This window comes from Nomascus leucogenys, chromosome 12 (assembly GCF_006542625.1).
Source record: "Nomascus leucogenys isolate Asia chromosome 12, Asia_NLE_v1, whole genome shotgun sequence".
In the NCBI taxonomy this organism is placed as follows: domain Eukaryota; kingdom Metazoa; phylum Chordata; class Mammalia; order Primates; family Hylobatidae; genus Nomascus; species Nomascus leucogenys.
Genome location: NC_044392.1, coordinates 46758916 through 46778672, shown reverse-complemented (window position 1 = coordinate 46778672; position 19757 = coordinate 46758916). Strand labels below are relative to the sequence as shown.

At 47.4% G+C, this 19757-nt stretch overlaps 1 protein-coding gene across 1 annotated transcript in view; it reads left to right on the top strand.

Moving 5' to 3' along the window:
• IL6R (interleukin 6 receptor) overlaps nt 1–16183 on the top strand; it is a 63823-nt gene extending 47640 nt beyond the window's left edge. The window contains exons 9-10 of the mRNA XM_030824405.1: nt 1213–1306; nt 11823–16183. Coding sequence (XP_030680265.1) covers nt 1213–1306; nt 11823–12069 — 341 coding nt within the window. The 3' untranslated portion in view covers nt 12070–16183. The remainder of the gene's footprint in view (nt 1–1212; nt 1307–11822) is intronic.
• The last annotated feature ends 3574 nt before the right edge of the window (nt 16184–19757 follow it).

The following is a 19757-nucleotide window of genomic DNA, read 5'->3' as shown; positions in this document are numbered from 1 at the left end:
TGGGAAGACATGGCTGCTTGCAAAGCTAGATTGTTCCTTCCTTCATTGAAAGAAATATTTTGGGGATCCTACTTTGTATTCGGCACTGTGTAAGCAGCTGGCAGTGTTACAGTGAAAAAAACACATGTGGTCCCTGCCTTCAGGGAACTCAGTCTAGAGGTGGAAATGGAGAAATACTGGGAGGGCCACTTGGTCAGCTTGGAGTGGAGTCAATTCTCAAAGAAGTGACATCACCTCATCTGAGATCCAAAGGCCAAGTAGGGACTAGACAGCAAAAGGGTGCAGCAAAGGTAGAGAAAGCAGACAGGAGAGAAGAGGGAACGTGTGTGGAGAGCCCTGGAGGAAAAAGATCATGGCTTGTTGGAGAACTGAATGAAGTTCATATGGCTGGGGCTTGAGTACCAAATGCAGGGCCAGGCAAGAGATGACACCCCCATGGAGAAAACTGCTTCCAAATACTTGATTTAAAGCATCCAGTCCTCTCTGACATTGTCCTCAAAGGAACTGCCATCAAGGAGGTCCCCAAAGCCTTCCGGTTATTGTATCCTCTTTGTGCCTTGTGGGGGCAGGTGGAATGCCACCAGAAAAGCCACTCTGAAAGTGAGTAGGAGTCCGTGGCTAGCCACAGGTGCTCAGAAACCCTGAGCTTGAAGTGTCTCTCTTGCCAAGTGGTGGAATCCTGGAATCTAGGGTGGGCTTTGTTAAGAAACAAACAAACAAGGCTGGGCGCGGTGGCTCACGCTTGTAATCCCAGCACTTTGGGAGGCCGAGGCGGGCGGATCACAAGGTCAGGAGATCGAGACCACGGTGAAACCCCGTCTCTACTAAAAATACAAAAAAAAATTAGCCGGGCGTGGTGGCGGGCGCCCGTAGTCCCAGCTACTCGGAGAGGCTGAGGCGGGAGAATGGCATGAACCCGGGAGGCAGAGCTTGCAGTGAGCTGAGATTGCGCCACTGCACTCCAGCCTGGGCGACAGAGCGAGACTCAGTCTCAAAAAAAAAAAAAAAAGAAACAAACAAAAAAAACAGTTAAGCTTGTCAAATGGCCTGTTGGTTGGCAGAGCTGTTTCATTTCTGGGAGGGGGGTTGGAGGGGAAGTTTCCTTTGAGGCTTTTGACAGCACCAGCTAAGTGGTTTTCTTCTCCTCCTCCTGTTCCTTTTTCTCCATATTCTCCTCTTTCTCTTCTATCTTCATTTTTTTTTTTAACCTAGTGCAAGATTCTTCTTTGGTACCACTGCCCACATTCCTGGTTGCTGGAGGGAGCCTGGCCTTTGGAACGCTCCTCTGCATTGCCATTGTTCTGAGGTGAGATGGGTCCTGGGGGATGGCCCTGTGGTGTTCTCATATTTCTTATCTAGCTTTCCTTTGCCCATTCTGAAATTTACAGTGCATTTATTCATTCATTTATCCATTCATCAAATGAATGCACACACCATAACACACACAGCACCTACTATTATGCCAAGCCCTGTTTTAGGTGCTGCAGGAGACAATGCTGGGCAGGACAGATACAGTCTCAGGAAGAAGCCAGACACGAAGAGGTAATCACTGCTGTGGTAAGAGCTACAAAAGGCATGCCATGGTGAGGAGAACTGACCTGGCATTAAGGAGGAAGAGGAATTGGTCTGAGAAAGAAGAGCGTTCTTATTTTGAGTCAGCATCTCACTCTGTCACCCAGGCTGGAGTGCTGTGGTGCCATCTTGCCTCACAGGACAACCTCTGCCTCCTAGGTTCAAGTGATCCTCCCACCTCAGCCTCTGGAATAGCTGGGACTGCAGGTGCACACCACCCTGCCTAGCTAATTTTTCTATTTTTTGTAGAGATGAAGTTTCATGTTGCCCAGGCTGGTCTCAAACTCCCAGGCTCAAGTGATCCACCTACCTTGGCCTCCCAACGTGTTGGGATTACAGGTGTGAGCTACCACGCCCAGCCCAAAGAGGGTTCTTAAGAGAGAAGCCCAGGATGTAATATGGTTGACAGTGTGTTCATGCACATGTCTGTGGCAGGGGGGCAGCACAGCTGGGGCAATATGAGGTGGGAAGAGTGGAGAGGTAGGCTGGCACCAGGTCATAAAAGGCCTTGAAAGAGGTGGGAGGATTTTAGGCCTTCTCTTAAGGCTAATGAGTATCTGTTGGAGTTTTTTTTCTTTTCTTTTTCTTTCTCTTTGTTTTTTTTTTTTTGAGACGGAGTCTTGCTCTGTTGCCTAGGCTGGAGTGCAGTGGCGTGATCTCAGCTCACTGCAACCTCCACCTCCTGGGTTCACACCATTCTCCTGCCTCAGCTTCCCGAGTAGCTGGTACCGCAGGCGCCCGCCACCACGCCTGGCTAATATTTTGTATTTTTAGTAGAGACAGGGTTTCACCATGTCAGCCGGGATGGTCTCGATCTCCTGACCTCGTGATCCACCCGCCTTGGCCTCCCAAAGTGCTGGGATTACAGGCGTGAGCCACCGTGCCCAGCCTGTTGGAGTTTTAAGAAGAACCTGGGCCAGGCGCTGTGGCTCACGCCTGTAATTCCATCACTTTGGGAGGCCGAGGCAGGTGGATCACCTGAGGTCAGGAGTTCGAGACCAGCCTGGCCAAAATGATAAAACCCTGTCTCTACTAAAAATATAAAAATTTGCTGGGCATGGTAGTGCGTGCCTGTAATCCCAGCTACTCTGGAGACTGAGGCAGGAGAATCACTTGAACCCGGGAAGCGGAGGTTGCAGTGAGCCGAGATTGTGCCACTGCAATCCAGCCTGGGTGACAGAATGAGACTCATCTCAAACAAAGAAAACCAAAAAGTCACTCTCAATGCAGTTTGGAGACTGGATAGGGTGAGTGAAAATGGATGCAGTAGCCCAGGGTCTGGGCAAGAGGTAATAATAAACTGTTTTAGGATGGTGGCAATGGGTTGGAGAGCCATGAATAGATTTTTTTTTTTTTTTTTTTGAGATGGAGTTTTGCTTTTGTTGCCCAGGCTGGAGTGCAGTGGTGCAATCTCAGCTCACTGCAACCTCAGCCTCCTGGGTTCAAGCAATTCTTGTGCCTCAGCCTCCTGAGTAGCTGGGATTGCAGGTGAATGTCACTATGCCTGGCTAATTTTTTGTATTTTCAGCAGAAATGGGATTTCGTCATGTTGGCCAGGCTGGTCTTGATCTCCTGACCTCAGGTGATCCACCTGCCTCCACCTCCCAAAGTGCTGGGATTACAGGCGTGAGCCACTGCACCCGGCCTCAAGATATATTTTAGAGGTAGAATTGACAAGGCTTGACAACAGATTAGATAAGAAGGATGAAGGAGAGGGAGGAGTCCAGGATGATCCTCCTGTGTGTAGCTTCAGCAGTTCGGCAGATGGTACTGTCATTCACTAAGACTGGAAACACCTGAGGATAGACAAGTCTCAGTGAAAAGTGGTGATTCCGCTTTGGGACCCACTGAGTTTGAGATGCCCCAAGAACCTCAAGTGGACATGCTTGGCAGACAACACAGATCGTCACCAGCATGTAGATGGCAATAAGAGTCATTGGGTGGGGTTGGGGATAGGGCTGAACCCTGTGGGGATCCAAGGTGAAAAGTTCTGTAGAGAAGGAAGTGCTGAGAAAGAGGCTGAGAGGAACCATGAGATTCTGGTGTTGTAAGAACCAGAGGGAGGGAGTGTGCATTAGACACTGAAGAAACACAGTAGGTGCTGGAATTACAATATGAATATGACCTTTCCGCCCTTCCGAGAACCACATACTCAAATGCTGAAAATACCATGTGAAGGTATTCATGGTAGCTCACGCATGTAATCCCAACACTTTGGGAGGCCGAGGCGTGTGGATCACCTCATGTCAGGAGTTCAAGACCAGCCTGACCAACATGGTGAAACTCCATCTCTACTAAAAACACAAAAATTAGCTGGGCATAGTGGCACATGCCTGTAATCTCAGTTACTCAGGAGGCTGAGGCAGGAGAATCACTTGAACCCAGAAGGCAGAGGTTGCGGTGAGCCAAGATTGAGCCACTGCACTCCAGCCTGGGCTACAGAGCAAGACTCCGTCTCAAAAAAAAAAAAAAAAAAAGAAAAAAAATAAAGTAACATTTGAGAAGCACCACACAGTTAAATCCAAGGCGCCCAAGCAGGACCTCCTTAGGAATATTCCATGTATCAATCCAGGAACTTAAAGGTCACCTTTAAATGCTCTGCCCTAGTGTTCTTTTCCAGCCATGGTTAGGAAATACTCATTCAGGCTGAATTGCACCCTGGCTGCTGTCTCATCATGCCCATTTCATCCCAATCATCTTCGTTCCATTTGGTCATTGGTTTTGTCATTCATTTCCAAGTTTGCAGAAAAGTCAGCCAACAGTGCCTTCAATGAACAAGCAATAATGAAATTTTTCGGTGTTCACAATTTTACTGCAGGAACTGGCTGCTTTTCATAAGCTGAAACCCTAAAAGAAGTCAGGCTGGGTCTTCTGGGCAGCGGTTAATCGTGCTGATCTACAAGTGGAGGAGACATTGCACTCTGTCCTTCTTTCTACTTGTAGAGAGCTTTCTACACGTTAGCTCATCAGACCCTGCCAGTAGCCCTGATCTAGCTTGACTATCGAGTGTGGTGTGGGTTGAAAGATTAGCAAGATGACTACTCAAATTGGGTTCAGGGTTGTTTTCACTTTTCTTTTTCTTTTTTTCTTTCTTTTTTTTTTTGAGACGGAGTCTTGTTTTGTCACCCAGGCTGGAGTGCAGTGGTGCAGTCTCGGCTCACTGCAACCTCTGCCTCCCGGGTTCACGCCATTCTCCTGCCTCAGCCTCCCGAGTAGGTGGGACTACAGGCACCCACCACCACGCCTGGCTAATTTTTTGTATTTTTTTTGGTAGAGACAGGGTTTCACTGTGTTAGCCAGGATGGGCTCGATCTCCTGACCTCGTGATCCACGCGCCTTGGCCTCCCAAAGTGCTGGGATTACAGGCGTGAGCCACCGTGCCCGGCCTTCACTTTGCTTTTTCAATGAAGTAGAGAACAAGCCGTCTAAAGGGTGTGTGGGAGATGAGATTCTTAATGAGTGGAGGTAGCTCCTTGGAGGACACAAAGCCTGTTATATTTTTTGGCCAGTGAGGGGTCATGTCAGCATCCACGGGTCTACCTCCTGCCTACCAAAGGATTCCTTGCCTCACCCTAGGTATATCCTGCTGTGTTCTGGCTCTGTGTCTACATTAGGGCTTCAACGGACTTTTCTCATAACCCACCACAGGCCCTATAGAGTAGATATGATATCCATTTGACAGGGGAGGAAACTAAAGCTAAAAGAGATGGTGTGATAACAGCTAGTAAGAATAGGCTGGGCGCGGTGGCTCACGCCTGTAATCCCAGCACTCTGGGAGGCCAAGGCGAGTGGATCACCTGAGGTCAGGCTTTCGAGACCAGCCTGGCCAATGTAGAGAAACCCTGTCTCTACTAAAAATAGAAAAATTAGCTGGGCATGGTGCTGTGCACCTGTAATCCCAGCTACTTGGGAGGCTGAGGTAGGAGAATCGCTTGAACCCAGGAGGCACAGGTTGCAGTGAGCCGAGATCGCGCCACTGGCACTCCAGCCTGGGCAACAGAAGGAGACTCCATCTCAAAAAAAAAAAAAAAAAAAAGATGAAGAAGAAAAAGAAGGCCAAGAATCAAACCAAAATCTCCTGCTATTTCTATAGGGCCTTAGGGGTCATCTAGTCAAACTCTTTCATTTTATAAAGGAGGAAACAGCCCCCAAAGGTAAAATGACTTGCCCAAGGACAAGCAAGAGCCAGGAGTGGAACACACGCCCTGAGAGTCCCTGCCTATGGTCCCTGCCTGCTATTGGCTAAGAGCTGGGCCCAGCTGGTCCCATTGGCCCACCACTGGCCCTTAACATGCAGCACCATCTTGGTGTGTTGTAACGGCTAATACAGGAGTATTAGGTTGGTAACAGACCTGGTTTGCTATTCTGCTGATGATGCTTGGACACTGGCTGGTTGCTCAACAACCAGAGTCCCTGCAGGCACAGACAGGGCCAGTGCCCTGTGCTGAGAACATGCCAGGAATTTATTTCCCAGCCTAGTGAGTTTCCATTTTCTTCTGTATAAGGCAAATTTGTTTGGAAAGAGGCCAGTTATTTCAAGTGATGAAGAAGCCTTCTATTCCCCAAATCCCCTCTGTCTAGCAAAGAGTATAAACTTAGAAATACTGTGGGGCTCTCGGCTGCCAAAATGGCTGAACCATGGTTACCGTGGGATGGCCACATTTACAGTAGGTGAAGGTTGACTTCATCCTGCCAGTCTGTATTATATTTTTTTGTATGGCCCTAAATATTTTTCCAGCAATATCAGTGAATTTTTTCTTTGTTTTTTATTACTCATTCTTTTTTTCTGAATCATAGATGATTTTTTAAAATTTAAATATGCTATCGAAAAGGCTTGCCATCTTACAGGGGCCAATTCCTCCCACCCTATTCCCTGTCCCCCACTGATTCTCTGTATTTTAGGTTATCAGGCACTGGGAAAATAGAATTCTCTTAGTAGAGAATTATTTCTCTGCATATTTATCTAGAATGAACTTACATCATTAAGTGAGGACTTCCTATGTGTATGCTTATGACTTAAACATCATTTTGTTTTGAATGTGGTGTATCATTGCGGTATTTTAAAATCAGAGCTTCTGCTGCCTCCACAGCTGAGGGACGGGCAGAGGGACTTTCATGGTGTTCTGGGCCATGGAGGTGGCTGGGTGCAGTGGGCACTGTCTGTGGCCTTTGGGGTAAAAGGGGTGGCACCTTGGTTTCTACATATCTTTCTAAAAAAGAGTGAGAGTTTTGAGCATTTTAAAAAACTTCTTTTAGCTACAGAATCTTTTCTTTAAACAAAACTTTTTGAAGCCCAAATATGTAAAATAGATAAAAGGTGGAGGTCAAGGTGCAAAAGGAGGCAGCAGAGAGCTCATCTGTTTCTTCTTTCTGCCCACCCCGTGTCCTCTCCAGCCCCCAGGCCCTGCTCACACCCATCCAGGCCAGCTCTGGACACCCTCAGGTTGGCTGGTTTCAAAGTCCTCTTTGAGTTTAGTGATTTTCAGAAAAGAATTCTTACTCTCCTTAGAATATTTCAAAAGGAAAGCTCACCTTTCTTTGCTACCCATTCAGTTACTTTGAAAAAAAACTGAGGACAGAGATTGCTTCCATATTAGGTCAATAGGGACGTAAAAAATACATACATACACACATACATATGTATGTGATATGTGATTATTACCAGAGATTTGCTAAACAATGACAAATGGAAAAAATTATATGTCATCCGAAGAGAACCACTGTTAATTTTCAAAATGTAAATGTAACTGAAGTCTAACAAACATACAGAAAAGTTCCCACATCATGTGTACAGCGCCATGAAGTGTACACACCCATGTCATTATAATTATAATGAGGTGCACGTGGCAAGTCAAGATGCCAAGACACCAGGTTGCAGCAGAGAAAGAGGTTTAATCAGAGGGTCATCTAAGGAGGAGATGGGAGGAAACCTCTGTAGGGTCTAGTCGTATGGAGCTTAGCGAGTGTTCTCCCTGTGTGCGGAGATGAGAGATTGTAATAAATAAAGACATAAGACAAAGAGATGAAGAGAAAGCACCTGGGCCTGGGGGACCACTACTATCAAGATGCGGAGACCGGTAGTGGCCTCGAATGTCTGGGCTCGCTGATATTTACTGCGTACAAGACAAGGGGGCAGGGTAAGGAGGGTAAATCTTCTAAGTGATTGACAAGGTGAAGCAAGTCATGTGATTACAGGATAGGCAGCCCTTCCCTTTTAGGTAGCTGAAGCAGAGAGAAGGCAGCATATGTCAGCGTTTTCTTCTCTGCACTTATAAGAAAGATCAAAGACTTTTCAGACTTTCACTATTTCTTCTACCGCTATCTACTATGAACTTCAAAGAGGAAGCAGGAGTGCGGGAGGAGCATGAAAGTGGACAAGGAACGTGACCATTGACGCACAGCACCACAGGGAAGGGTTTAGGCTTCCGGATGACTGCAGGCAGGCCTAGATAATATCCAGCCTCCCACAAGAAGCTGGTGGAGGACAGTGTTCCCTGACTCCTCCAAGGAAAGGAGACTCCCTTTCATGGTCTGCTAAGTAACAGGCACTGGCGTTGCCGCTTCCCAGACACTGGCGTTGCCGCTTGACCAAGGAGCCCTCAAGCGGCCCTTATGCGGGCGTGACAGAGGGCTCACCTCTTGCCTTCTAGGTCACTTCTCACAATGTCCCTTCAGCACCTGACCCTATACCCGCCGGTTATTCCTAGGTTATATTAGTAATGCAACAAAGAGTAATATTAAAAGCTAATGATTAATAATGTTTAGAATAATGATTGATAATTGTTCATGATCATCTCTATATCTAATTTGTATTATGACTATTCTTATTCTAACTATTTTATGTATTATACTGAAACAGTTTGTGCCTTCAGTCTTGCCTTGGCACCTAGGTAATCCTCCGCCCACACCTCAAATCCATCTCCCCAAGGAATTTGGGGCTAGGGTTGTAAAAATGTTGGACTGGGCCAAAGTGTGGGGATGGTTGACTGGTTGCAGGGTGTAGAGTGAGGTCCTGGGACAAGGAGATGAAGAAGCTGTCTTCTCATGCCAATCCCATTCCTCTGTGAGGGTCTTCAAACTGGTTGCTGGAATTCGGGGTCTGTAAAACATCTTAAGTGATCCTTAAACAAAAGTCTTAGGATGCTAGTGTCAGAAATCATATCTACAGAAACAACGGGGATGCAGATGGTCGGTGTCTAGGGCTACGTGACTTTTTGCCATAAGGAAATGGGCCAAAGTGCAGCCTGATTACTGCTTCATTATAACTATTAATATATTTCTGTCCAGAACCCAGCATGCAATTTTTGTCAACCCTGTGGAGATGGTTTCACAATCAACACCCAGATCAAGAACACTTAATATTTAGACAAATTTCCTGAGTCTTTTTCCTCTGCCTAGTTTCTTGTTTGTTTTTACACAGCCATGATTATTCTGTATCCTCAGCTCTGCATCCTGCCTTTCACACTTAGCACTATAACATAGGCATTCTTTCCCATTAGTACAAATTCTTTGTAAATCTCACTTTTTTTTTTTTTTTGAGACGGAGTTTCACTCTTATTGCCCAGGCTGGAATGCAATGGTGTGATCTCAGCTCACTGCAGCCTCCGCCTCCTGGGTTCAAGCAGTTCTCCTGCCTCAGTCTCCTGAGTAGCTGGGATTACAGGTGCCTGCTACCATGCCCGGCTAATTTTTGTATTTTTTAATAGAGACAGGGTTTCACAATGTTGGTCAGGCTGGTCTCGAACTCCTGACCTCGTTATCTGCCCGCCTCGGCCTCCCAAAGTGCTGGGATCACAGGTGTGAGCCACCGTGCCTGGCCATAAATCTCACTTTCATTAGCTGTAGTATTAGGTGGATATACCAATTTCTCTTAATCAACCTCCTATTACTCCTAATTGGTGGCACCCAAACATTACCAATTATTTGGGTGTTATTTTGCTTTTATTTTATTTCTTTATTTATTTATTTAGACATATCACTCTGTCACCCAGGCTGGAGTGCAGTGGCACGATCTCAGCACACTGCAACCTCTGCTTCCTGGGTTCAAGCAATTCTCCTGCCTCAGCCTCCCAAGTAGCTGGGATTACAGGCATGCACCACGACACCCGGCTAATTCTTTTTTAGTAGAGATAGGGTTTTGCCACATTGGCCAGGCTGGTCTTGAACTGACCTCAAGTGATCCACCCACCTCGGCCTCCCAAAGTGCTGGGATTACAGGCGTGAGCCACCACACCTGGCCTTATTTTGCTTTTATAAAAAACACTGTGTTGAACATCTTTGTGCATAAAGGTTTTTTTTTTATAGCTATGTTCTTTCTTTTCCCAGAAGTAGAATTCCTGGGTCAGAGAGTCTGAATTCTTTGAAATCCAAAGTGTAATGACTCTCTCCTCAGTCCTTTCCTACAGGAGAACTCCATTCAATGACTCAGCATAGCTCCAGTCAGCAGCCTGCTGGGCTCTCTTCCTGTGTGGTGTCCACATGGTGAAGCCCTAAATAACATTCTGCAGATTGTTTATTCCATTTGGATACCAAGCTAAAAGCCAGTGGCAGATTTGGAGCCAACTATTAATTATTTATCATAACAAGGACAGGAATAACCTGTCGATATAAAAAGAAACCCAAGGAAAATCCCCAAATCTTGTTTTTGACATTGGTTTCCCCTCCTCTTTCCCAGCCCTTCCTGGAGTAACTGATCTTCCATGGAACTGAGGGAGGCCACCTTGTTCCCACTTTGGGGTTAGTAGGCATGTCAGTCACAAAGTGGGAAGCAAGAGGGAGGGGCTGAGGCTTGGGGCACTGGCCACCCTGGCACAGTTGAAGGGCCCCTTCAGGAAGGGGACGTGACTGTGCTTTTGAAGATCCATGTCACCATTTCATCTTTCTTTGAGCTGTCAAGTGACTTTTCTCAGTTCCTGAGCCCTGGCTTTGGGCCCAGAGTGGAGCACTGTGAACGAAGCTGTGATCAGAGAGATGTCTATCTCCTTCCTGTGTAGCATTGACTTTCCTGTCAGATGAGTCAAATTGTGGCCAGTGGTGCCCACAGTTGAGTCTCTGGGAACTCACCAGCATGGTGGGAGTGGACCCAGAGGCGCAGGGAGAACTGGGGAGGTCGGCAACATTAGGAGCAAGAGGAACAGGAGGGCAGTTGAGGGAGCAGTGGGACCCTTTTCCTGCTATTACATGGCGGTTGCAAATTATCTGCCTCCTGCCAGCCTTACTTTGACTGAGAGGCCCATTTTCTTTCCCTACTAAAATAATACTTTCTTTTTCTTTTCTTTTCTTTTTTTTGAGACAGAGTTTCGCTCTTGTTGCCCAGGCTGAAGTGCAATGGCACGATCTCGGCTCACTGCAACCTCTGCCTCCCGGGCTCAAGCGATTCTCCTGCCTCAGCCTCCCAAGTAGCTGGGATTACAGGTGCCTGCCACTAAGCCTGGCTAATTTTTGTATTTTTAGTAGAGACGGGGTTTCACCACGTTGGCCAGGCTGGTCTTGAACTCCTGACCTCAGTTGATCTGCCCACCTCGGCCTCCCAATGTGTGGGGATTACAGGCGTGAGCCACCGCGCCCGGCCTATTTTTCTCTTTTTCAAGTAAATGGATTTGGGACTGATGGTGTGTACCTAATGAACAGCCTCTGGAATGGGACAATTAAGGGACTGTTAAGTGACTTTTTAGTGCCTCAGTTTCCTCACTTGTAAACTGGACCAATAATACACATCTATTTCCTTGGGAGTGTTTTGGAAACTCACCAACTCTTCAGAGTATGGTGAACTCCCTGGTGATAAAAACAGTCGGGTCGGGTGTGCCGGCTCATACCTGTAATCCTAGCACTTTGGGAGGCTGAGGCGGGTGGATCGCTTGAGCCCAGGAATTCAAGACCAGCCTGAGCAACATGGCAAAACCCTGTCTCTATGAGAAATAAAAAAATCAGCCAGATGTAGTGGCACACACCTGTAGCCCCAGCTACTCAGGAGGCTGAGGTGGGAGAATCACCTGAGCCCAAGGAGGTTGAGGCTGCCATGGGCTGAGATTGCACCACTGCACTCCAGCCTGGGTAACAGAGCAAGACCCTGTCTCAAAACAAACAAATGAACAAAAAACGAAAAGACAGCTGATAGTTATTGCTCCTTTGAGCTGAAACCTGGGAGTGCCAGGCCACCAGGGCAGCCAGCTGTTGGTGTTTTCCACTGTGGGCTTGTCACAGGGGGAGCTAAACATCTGTGTGGTTTGTCTTTGTGTGTTTGTGTGAAGGTTCAAGAAGACGTGGAAGCTGCGGGCTCTGAAGGAAGGCAAGACAAGCATGCACCCGCCGTACTCTTTGGGGCAGCTGGTCCCGGAGAGGCCTCGACCCACCCCAGTGCTTGTTCCTCTCATCTCCCCACCGGTGTCCCCCAGCAGCCTGGGGTCTGACAATACCTCGAGCCACAACCGACCAGATGCCAGGGACCCACGGAGCCCTTATGACATCAGCAATACAGACTACTTCTTCCCCAGATAGCTGGCTGGGTGGCACCAGCAGCCTGGACGCTGTGGATGACAGAACACAAACGGGCTCAGCAAAAGATGCTTCTCACTGCCATGCCAGCTTATCTCAGGGGCGTGCGGCCTTTGGCTTCACGGAAGAGCCTTGCAGAAGGTTCTACGCCAGGGGAAAATCAGCCTGCTCCAGCTGTTCAGCTGGTTGAGGTTTCAAACCTCCCTTTCCAAATGCCCAGCTTAAAGGGGTTAGAGTGAACTTGGACCACTGTGAAGAGAACCGTATCAAGACTCTTTGGACACTCACACGGACACTCAAAAGCTGGGCAGGTTGGTGGGGGCCTCAGTGTGGAGAAGCTGCTGGCAGCCCACCCCGCAACACCTCTGCACAAGCTGCACCCTCAGGCAGGTGGGATGGATTTCCAGCCAAAGCCTCCTCCAGCCGCCATGCTCCTGGCCCACTGCATCGTTTCATCTTCCAGCTCAAACTCTTAAAACCCAAGTGCCTTTGCAAATTCTGTTTTTCTAAGGCTGGAGACGGCTTTTACTTAAATTGCCAAGGCTGGGGGAAGAAGCTCTCTCCTCCCTTTCTTCCCCACAGTTGAAAAACAGCTGAGGGTGAGTGGGTGAATAATACAGTATCTCAGGGCCTGGTCGTTTTCAACAGAATTATAATTAGTTCCTCATTAGCATTTTGCTAAATGTGAATGATGATCCTAGGCATTTGCTGAATACACAGGCAACTGCATTGGCTTTGGGTTGCAGGACCTCAGGTGAGAAGCACAGGAAGGAGAGGAGAGGGGCACAGGGTCTCTACCATCCCCTGTAGAGTGGGAGCTGAGCGGGGGATCACAGCCTCTGAAAACCAATGTTCTCTTTTCTCCACCTCCCACAAAGGAGAGCTAGCAGCAGGGAGGGCTTCTGCCATTGCTGAGATCAAAACTGTTTCACTGCAGCTTTGTTTGTTGTCAGCCGAACCTGGGTAACTAGGGAAGATAATATTAAGGAAGACAATGTGAAAAGAAAAATGAGCCTGGCAAGAATGCATTTAAACTTGGTTTTTAAAAAACTGCTGACTGTTTTCTCTCAAGAGGGTGGAATATCCAATATTCGCTGTGTCAGCATAGAAGTAACTTACTTAGGTGTGGGGGAAGCACCATAACTTTGTTTAGCCCAAAACCAAGTCAAGTGAAAAAGGAGGAAGAGAAAAAATATTTTTCCTGCCAGGCATGGTGGCTCACGCCTGTAACCCCAGCACTTCGGGAGGTCGAGGCGGGAGGATCACTTGAGTCCAGGAGTTTGAGATCAGCCTGGGCAATGTGGTAAAACCCCATCTCTACAAAAAGCATAAACATTAGCCAAGTGTGGTAGAGTGCGCCTGAAGTCCCAGATACTTGGGGGGCTGAGGTGGGAGGATCTCTTGAGCCTGGGATGTCAAGGCTGCAGTGAGCCGAGATTGCGCCACTGCACTCCAGCCTGGTTGACAGAGCAAGTGAGACCCTGTCTCAAAAAAAAAAAAAAAAAAAAAAGAAAAGAAAAAATGTTTTCCCTATTAGAGAAGAGATTGTGGTTTCATTCATTCTGTATTTTGTTTTTGTCTTAAAAAGTGGAAAAATAGCCTGCCTCTTCTCTACTCGAGGGAAAAACCAGCGTGTGACTACTCCCCCAGGCGGTTATGGAGAGGGTGTCTGGTCCTTGTCCCAATGCTGAGAAGGAAGCCTCCCACGACTACCCGGCAGGGTCCTAGAAATTCCCCACCCTGAAAGCCCTGAGCTTTCTGTTATCAAAGAGGAGGTTTTAAAAAAATCCCATTTAAAAAAAAATCCCTTACCTCAGTGCCTTCCTGTTTTTATTTAGTTCCTTGAGTTGATTAAGCTCTGCAAAAATTGAAGCAGGACTAAATGTCTACTTGTAACACCGTGATTAACCACTTCAGCTGACTTTTCTGTCTGAGCTTTGAAAATTCAGTGGTGTTAGTGGTTACCCAGTTAGCTCTCAAGTTGTCAGGGTATTCCAGAGTGGGGATATGATTTAAATCAGCCGTGTAACCATGGACCCAAAATTTACCAGACCACAAAACTTTTCTAACAGTCTACCCTCTTAGAAAAACCACCACCATCACCAGACAGGTGCGAAAGGATGAAAGTGACCATGTTTTGTTTATGGTGTTCCAGGTTTAAGCTGTTAATGTCTTCAGTAAGCCGTGACTTTCATTGCTGGGCTTGTCTGTAGATTTTAGACCCTATTGCTGCTTGAGGCAACTCATCTTAGGTTGGCAAAAAGGCAGGATGGCCGGGCACGGTGGCTCACACCTGTAATCCTAGCACTTTGGGAGGCCGAGGTGGGAGGATTGCTTGAGCTCAGGAGTTTGAGACCAACCTGGGTAACATAGTGAGACACCATCTCTATTATAAACAATAACATTTAAGAAAAAAAAAAGGCAGGCAGGCGGTTATGGTGGTTCCCTCCCATCCCGCCACATAAAGTTTCTGAGACTTGAGAACAGCAAAAATGCTGTTAAAGGGAAATAATAAAGAATGAGAATCTGCAGCAAGGGTGATTCTGTGCCCACAGTTCTTCAATTCTTTATACCGTTTTACCCACATGTGGTGTTACCAAAGCCGGGCAGAACCATGCTAGCGGAAGATGTGAAATCCAGATAGCTCATTATTGCCAAGAGCTAGGCAGCTTTGATCTCCAAATTGTTACTGCTTTCATTTTTATTGTAATGGAACTGCTTTTTTTGTTTTGTTTTTTTTTGTTTCTGTATTGAAGAGGGTTATTTTCCCTTTATTTTTCATAAGCTAATGTAAATGAAGAAAAAATGTCTTCTCTGGGCTGTAGGCCTGGCTCAGTGTACACAGGTATACATCCTAAGCTCTCTCTGTTCGCTAATCTGTGTGACTGAACATGTGTCTCAATCCACGGGGCATTTCTACCTGTGTTTCTGCAGCACCCCCACTGCCTTGAGTCCCCAGCAGTGCTGTTATTTGCCTAACACCTGTAGCCATCTGCCACGCAGCCAGACATGAAACGCTGGGACAGAGACCATTTAGGTTAAATACGACAGCTTATCCTGCTGGGTGGGGAAAGTAAAAAATATGCTTGTTCAAGGCCTAAAGTAAAATGATGAATAATGTTTGTAGCATTAATGAAATATTTTCAAGAAATGTGTCCGGGGGTAGCACTGGCTATGTTGACGAGGCCTTTGGTAACTCAGAGAGCTCTTGGCCCTGATGGAGACTTGCCCTTGCACTTTCTTATCAGGCTCTGAGCTCACATGGAGCCTCTGGCATTTCCCTGCTGTCTTGGGAGAAAGGAAACTGGCTGCCGCGGCAGATTGTGGAATCTGCTGCTGGAACCAGGCTGGAAGCCCACCTGGTAGTGAACAGGGCCCAGCGGGGCAGCCTGGGAGTGTTGTGGCCTATGGGTTTGTTTCCTGGAGAATGTTCAGGAATGTCTTCCCGGCTGCTTTGGTGCTGAGCTCTATTATCTCACAGCACGTCCTGAAGGCTAACCCAGGTGGGGAGGATGCTGACACCAGCTCCAGGTGGAGTTGGTGGTCTTAATTTGGAGATGCAGGGGCAACCCGTGACCGTTTGAGGCAAGAGCCCTGCACCCGGCTGTCCCGTGCAGCCGTGGGCAGGGGCTGCACATGGAGGGGCAGGCGGGCCAGTTCAGGGTCTGTGCCAGGCCCTCCTCAGTGCCCTGTGAAGGCCTCCTGTCCTCCGTGCGGCTGGGCACCAGCACCAGGGAGTTTCTATGGCAACCTTAGTGATTATTAAGGAACATTGTCAGTTTTATGAACATATGCTCAAATGAAATTCTACTTTAGGAGGAAAGGATTGGAACAGCATGTCGCAAGGCTGTTAATTAACAGAGAGACCTTATTGGATGGAGATCACATCTGTTAAATAGAATACCTCAACTCTACGTTGTTTTCTTGGAGATAAATAATAGTTTCAAGTTTTTGTTTGTTTGTTTTACCTAATTACCTGAAAGCAAATACCAAAGGCTGATGTCTGTATATGGGGCAAAGGGTCAGTATATTTTTCAGTGTTTTTTTTCTTTTTACCAGCTATTTTGCATTTAAAGTGAACATTGTAAATGTTTGGAATAAATACTTTTAAAAAATACCCTTGAAATGTAATTACTGCTTTGGGCACCTGGGTCATCCAAAAAAAAAAAGGCTTGCATGATTCATGAGGAGAAAGGAGTGAGGAAGGGTGGGCAATTAAGTAGAACCACTTTTGGGGGGTATCCCCTTAATGCAGGATTAAAGGACCGCTCAAAAGTAGGTAAGTTCAAGGAAGAAGCAGCAATTTCTCAGAAGGCTTTAATTATGAAAGTATTTCCCACACGAGTCCTGGGATTTCTGGAAGGGGTGTGCGGGATTTTGCCACGCTTACATCACATTACCAGGTGGTGGACAGGTGGGGAAGGAAAAGGAAGGGCCATTATTTGTCAGAAGACTGTTTATTGGACCTGGGAGGGGGTGTAACACTATCACAAAGGCCACCCTGAACTCTTGATCATCAGATAGACCGAATCCATCCCCTACTGAAAAGGATCTTAGGTAGGAAAAACTTGGGACACAGCCATCCACATCTTCCAAACAGAGGAAAAGCCATCATGCGGACTCTGTGGGTGAGAGCTGCTGTGTAAACAGCTCAGGGATGTGGAGGAGAGAACTGCAGGGAAGCCTGGAAATTACGTAACTCCACTCAAAGCCGGAGTGAGAGGCGCCGCCTCTGGGCCCCCACCTGGGCAGTCAGAGGAAAGCCCCAGGACAGGTGATGGCGGCCGCCATCTCCATCAGGACACCATGCTCTCCGCTTTGAGGCTAGTCCTTGTCTGCAGAAAGTGACACAGGGACCAGATGTCACCCAGGAGGCCAGGCTGCATGGGCCGTGGAGGGGGCACAGGAGTGGGCACTGGAGCCAGGACGTGGAGGGAGCTGCCTCCCTTTCTTCATGGCATCTCCCAGAAGAACTTGGGAGAGCAGCTGGTGATTTCTGTAGAGGACGGCAAGGAACATGCAGTTATTGGAACAGCCTCCTAAGAAAGCATTTTTCTTATTTGCTGAGGCACAGGGCAACCAAACCTTTCTGCATATCTGTGAGAATTACAGGGCAGGGGCAGGAAACGGTGTTTGCCATCCTCCAGTAGCAGAGGTGTGCTGGCGAGATGAAAGGCCTTCAAGGCCAGGTGCGGTGGCTCACTCCTGTAATCCTAGCACTTTGGGAGGCCAAGGTGAGTGGATCACTTGAGGTCAGGAGTTCGAGACCAGCCTGGCCAACATGGCGAAACCCCGTCTCTACTAAAAATACAAAAAGTAGCTGGACGTGGTGGCAGGCACCAGTAATCCCAGCTATTCTGGAGGCTGAGGCAGGAGAATTGCTTGAACCTGGGAGACAGAGATTGCAGTGAGATGAGATCGTGCCATTGCACTCCAGCGTGGCAACAGAGCCGGACTCTGTCTCAAAAAAAAAAAAAAAAAAAAAAAAAATTTGCCCAGCATGGTGGCGGGCACCTGTAATTCCAGCTACTAGGGAGGCTGAGGCAGGAGGACTGCTTGAACCTAGGAGGCGGAGGTTTCAGTGAGCTGAGATCACACCACTGCACTCCAGCCTGGGTGACAGAGTGAGTGAGACTCCGTCTCAAAAAAAAAAAAAGCAAAAAAATAAAAGAAAGGTTCAAATGCAGCACTGCTGTGTACAAGGACTGGGGCGAGAGCTCAGAGCAACTCCTTAGGCAGAGTGGTGAGCCCGCAGGCCACAGAGTGAGGGGCCTGTTGCATCATCTTTCAAACACTACCCAATCTCTAATGTCTTTATGGGAGTTCCCATCTTCTGCAGGGGTGTGTCACTTAAAAAACAAAACAGGCCAGGCGCAGTGGCTCATTCCTGTAATCCCAGCACTTTGAGATGCCGAGGTGGGAGGATTGCTCAAGGCCATAAGTTCAAGACCAGTCTGGTGCACATAGCATGACTCTATCTCTAAATAAGAAAAAATAAAAATGAGAAAAGAGGAAGTACATTTCCCTATACCTACAAAAAAGAAAAAAAAAATAGCCAGGTGTGGTGGCACCTGCCTGTAGTCCCAGCTACTCAAGAGGCTGAGGCAGGAGGACTGCTTGAGCCCAGAGTTCAAGGTTATAGTGAGCCATAATTGTGCTACTGTGCTCCACCCTGGGTGACCTTGTCTCAAAAAAAGAAACAAGCAAACAAAACAACACCAGTTCAGCCATGTCTTATTTCATACCCAGTTTTTGATGACAATCCACAACTTGAATAAAGTTTTTCAGTACTCTGTGTGTGTGTGTGTGTGTGTGTGTGTGTGTGTGTAAGCATTCACACTATAGGTGTATGCATTATTCAATTAAGGGTGTTCTTTATTCTAACTTCAAATTGCTTAATAAAGCTGCCCAATGTCCTGAAAAAAAAAAAAATAGCTCACTGCATCATGGGAAGCTGCATTTTGATATGTCAGTATGATTTTTTAAAGAATGAAATGTATCACGAAGCCAGGTACAGTGGCTCACTCCTGTAATCCCAGCACTTTGGGAGGCCAAGGTGGGTGGATCACTTGAGGTCAGGAGTTCAAGACCAGCCTGCCCAACATGGTGAAACCCCATCTCTACTCAAAATACAAAAATTAGCTGGGCGTGGTGGCAAGCGCCTGTAGTCCCAGCTACTCAGGAGGCTGAGGCATGAGAATCGCTTGAACCTGGGAAATAGAGGTTGCAGTGAGTGCTCTGTCTCAAAAAAAAAAATTATCAGAAGGGCAACTTTATTCTATTTTGGTTTTTAAATTTGTGTGCTGCTCTATAAGAGTTTTTAAATGATGGAGACAGGTACGGTGTGGTAGGGTCTGTTACCAGAGATAGATGAAGAGAGAAGTAAAAAGCAGAGGAAGCCAGCACCTGCATGCACCACTCACGCAGGCAGCGCGTCTTCCTGCAGAACATAAATGCACCTCGGCGTGCAATGCGGCCAGCTTGTTAGAACCCCATTCCTGGCTTCACCCTCAGGGATTCCAGTTCAATAGTTCTGCGCTGGGCCCCCAGAAAGGTATATAAGCTGCCCAGATGGTTCTGATGAAGGTGGTGATCCATCCCGAGAGTGGCTGGACCGTGAATTCCACAATGAGGTGGATGCTGGGGGTTCCTCATACTTCTGGACCTGGTGGGCTTCAGTGGATCCCTTCTGTGGGTGGGCCTGTGCATCAGAAGGAGGCCAGGTGCCAACCTTCGACCTGGGCAATCACAGTAGCATGAGTGTAAGTTCCACAGGTGATGCTGCTGTACAGCCAGCTTTGAAGATCTCTGTGCTGGGGACCGCAGGGCTAGAGGTAAGATTCACAGCAACATGTTTCAGTGGGTATTAACTAGGAAACAAAAATCTATGGCAGCAAAGCAGTACACCACTGGCCTTGATGGTTACCTAGAAGTTCACAGGCCCTTTGTGGTTAGAGATATCTACTAAAATTACCTAATAATAATGGCTACTGGCTGGGCACAGTGGCTCAAACCTGTAATTCCAGCATTTTGGGAGGCCAAGGCAGGGGGATGGCTTGAGGCCAGGAGTTCAAGACCAGCCTGGGCAACATAGTGAGACCCATCTCTACAAAATAATTTTTTTTTTTTGAGATGGAGTTTTGCTGTTGTTGCCAAGGCTGGAGTGCAATGGCACAATCTCGGCTCACCGC